Source organism: Olea europaea, chromosome 9, assembly GCF_002742605.1.
Source record: "Olea europaea var. sylvestris chromosome 9, O_europaea_v1, whole genome shotgun sequence".
NCBI lineage: Eukaryota > Viridiplantae > Streptophyta > Magnoliopsida > Lamiales > Oleaceae > Olea > Olea europaea.
In genome coordinates this window covers 14,782,281-14,785,355 of record NC_036245.1, presented here as the reverse complement: position 1 = coordinate 14,785,355, position 3,075 = coordinate 14,782,281, and the positions used below count along the sequence as shown (strand labels likewise).

The window sequence follows — 3,075 nt, the reverse complement described above, 5'->3', positions numbered from 1 at the left end:
CTTACGCATATCCCATGAGAACTTTAGCTACTTCAGCTCGAAGTGCCTCATAATTGGCTTACAACACAACTCGATGCATAACCTAGAGTAAAATCTAGACACGAGACTATGACAACCCAATCTTACTTGGTTGTGAACTACAAGACCAAGAATGGAATATGTTTTATATTGAAGAACTATCCATACCCAAAGTTATAAGTCCGATTTCAAAGTGACAGTATCGATGAATTAGTCTTGATTTCGACCTCGAGATGGAAGGTCTCCTAGCTCGGGTTACTTTACAATAGAAAGATAAGGGGCTTCTTTTGGGATCATTCTCTTGTTTATCATTATCTCGGTCACTGTTTTGTCCATCAGGCCTTGGGAGAGTAAAAATAGGAAATTACACAAATTAATCATGGAATGTTTCATATTTACTTCTTTCTACTTCTTTTGAAAATTACTTTTCTTGTTATTGCATTATTTGCATGATGTTGTTGTTGTTTGTACCAGTGTATAAAGAAGTTGATTTAGGATTGTCTTAAAAAGTTAAAGCACTTTAAAGAAAAAGAAATACATTTTACTCTTCTCCATCCCTTGTATAGATCAACTTGTCAATTGGCCCTTAGTCATGAAGTAAGAGACACAAATAATGGCCCCAAATCACCATCACTAACCACCTCCATTCACCACCGTCAGAACCCCGCCTTTAGATTAACTGATTTAGACCTTTGGTGCACGGTAAATGGAGTAAGAGATGCACGACGAAGACAAAGTATTCATGCAGCAGAAAAAAGTGTTCTCTGTTCCATCACAATAAGAATGCGCGTTATTCCGGAAATGCGATTTCACAATGCATAGAAAGTAACTTTTAGACAGACAAAATACAAGAAGCACAACATAAGCAACCACACTCAAAAGGGTCGCATCTTCCAAACTCTATGTGTTGCGGTGAATCAACTTCAGTACTAATTTGTGTTGCGGTGAATTAAAGGGGGAGCTCAGAAAACCACCTATCAACCATGGCAAAGCATTGCATGGGATTGTATTCAGGCCCCGTATGACCAGCCCCCTACAAAGGTCCAAGCAGAATTCAAAGAAAGTCGAGCCAACAAACAAAAAAAAAAAAAGGCTCTCACATCTTTTAAAGTAAATGAGCAGCATCCAGGGCACGTGAATATTCAATGCCATTTACGGATGCACTCCAGGCAAATTTTCCAAGACAATATATTTTACTTGAAAATGTAAAATTTATAGTATTATATAAGCAGAAAATTTCTCACCTTCACAGTTGCATAAGTCAACTGATAGTCATTATGCGAATACTGCTCTGTATACCTGCGAAGAAACAAAAAATCCTCAAATTGAACGGAAAAAATAAATAAATAAATAAATTTGCTTATGTCTGATGAACTCTCAAGGACTGACCCTGCAACTTGACTTTCTACAAACCATGGTTTCCAGTCACTTTGAACAGTCAAGTTAAGTGAATCTATCCATTTTTCAGTGCTTGTGTGAGGAACGACCATGTCGTGATCTCCACTGCGAAATCAATATATAAAGCAGACAAAATAAATTGTGAAGTATCATTTGTGTATATCAGAACACTAAATGAAAGGGTTCGCTAGTATTCTTTTGCAATACACTATATATAGGGGATGAGGTGAATTCAAATAATTATGCCCTTGTTTGATCCCCATTTTTTGAAAAAATAATGCATTTTGAAAAGTAGATTGATGGAAAATATGTGATTAAAAATGAAAAAAAAAAGTTTTAGATTTGCGGGTAATATTATTTTATTGAAGAATATGTGGTTGAAAATGAGTTTTGAAAAAATGAATTTTTAGAAGAATGGGAATCAAACAAGGGCTATGTATAAAATAGGTTAAGATAAAAATGGTGGATATCACCTGTAAATTAAAGCTCGACAGTGCTTATGGGTGAAATTCCGGTGGTATTCCACAGTACTTTGGACATTGAACACATAACATCCATGCCGCTTCTCGAAATTATAATGCATGCTCATGTTACATCTCACCCACTCCTTTATTGTTCCCTGTTGGTTATCCCACCATTATGATCTCATAAAGAAAAGAGAACTTTGAAAATGTATTTCATACCCATTGATTGGCATACCTCAGAAACATGAAGAGCTTTTTGTACAAATATGTCATTAGCCCAAATGTACAAGTACACGTAATTATCAGGCTGCACTGTGGTAAAAACACTGACTACATCAAACTGGTACAAAAATGTCTACGAAGGAAAGGGCTGGTGAAAGAAAAAGAATATTACTCGACACCATGATCTTTTAAAAGGATTCATTAATCGTAAGAGATTTTTGGTTTCCTCTTCAAAACTAGAATCCCATGAAAGCAAATCCTGTTTCTTTGATATCAATGAACACCATGGTTCTAAGATGCTTGAAGTACGTATTTTATCGAGACACTACACATCAAAAACCACAGATTGTTCTTAGAACATAGGAAACCATAGAGATATGTACTATAGCGAGTGAAGTTAAGCACTTAACCATGCTCACCTCTGCTACCCTTTCAAGATTTCTCTGACATAGAACATTGTTTGGATCTGCATGAACATAATTTCCTTTGCAGCTTTCTTTCACCGACTATTCATAAAGAGAGAGAGAGAGAGAGAGAGAGAGAGAGAGATATTATAAATTGAAGTTGGTAATGATAAGGAATAAAAGTGTTCAGAGAGCGAATATTGTTCCAATTACTGACAATTACTGAGAGACCACATCCTTGAAAGTTTGCAGCTCAGTCATAGCTTTATGAAATATTATAAACAGACAAATATTTTTCTCACCACTTTTTTCATTTCGATGTGATGCAGAGGAATCGAGAACCAATCTTAAGAGGCATATGCCTTTTACAGGTTGTAACATGAAGATTCATAATAGGGAAATTTACAAAACACCATTTCCATAGAAAGTTGTTAAACTTCAAATGCACTGTTTACCGAAATTAATTTACACACTTTTGTTTTAAAAACATTATTGTGCAAGTCTATGTCAAAAAAATTGGAAAGAGATAAAGAACATATCCTATATAGAGAGATATTTACACTTCACAT

At 35.3% G+C, this 3,075-nt stretch overlaps 1 protein-coding gene across 3 annotated transcripts in view; it reads right to left on the bottom strand.

Annotated features, from left to right (window-relative positions):
- Window positions 1–737: 737 nt before the first annotated feature.
- The window catches only part of LOC111399785 (serine carboxypeptidase-like 18), a 22,589-nt gene continuing 20,251 nt past the window's right edge, over window positions 738–3,075 (bottom strand). Inside the window, exons 8-14 of one of the 3 annotated variants that reach the window (XM_023027267.1) lie at window positions 2,522–2,608; window positions 2,275–2,427; window positions 2,116–2,187; window positions 1,890–2,035; window positions 1,408–1,521; window positions 1,263–1,317; window positions 738–1,051 (exon numbers count right to left, since the gene is read on the bottom strand). In XM_023027267.1, coding sequence (XP_022883035.1) covers window positions 968–1,051; window positions 1,263–1,317; window positions 1,408–1,521; window positions 1,890–2,035; window positions 2,116–2,187; window positions 2,275–2,427; window positions 2,522–2,608 — 711 coding nt within the window. In that variant the 3' untranslated portion in view covers window positions 738–967. The remainder of the gene's footprint in view (window positions 1,052–1,262; window positions 1,318–1,407; window positions 1,522–1,889; window positions 2,036–2,115; window positions 2,188–2,274; window positions 2,428–2,521; window positions 2,609–3,075) is intronic. The other 2 variants (XM_023027268.1, XM_023027269.1) reach the window with 2 other exon arrangements.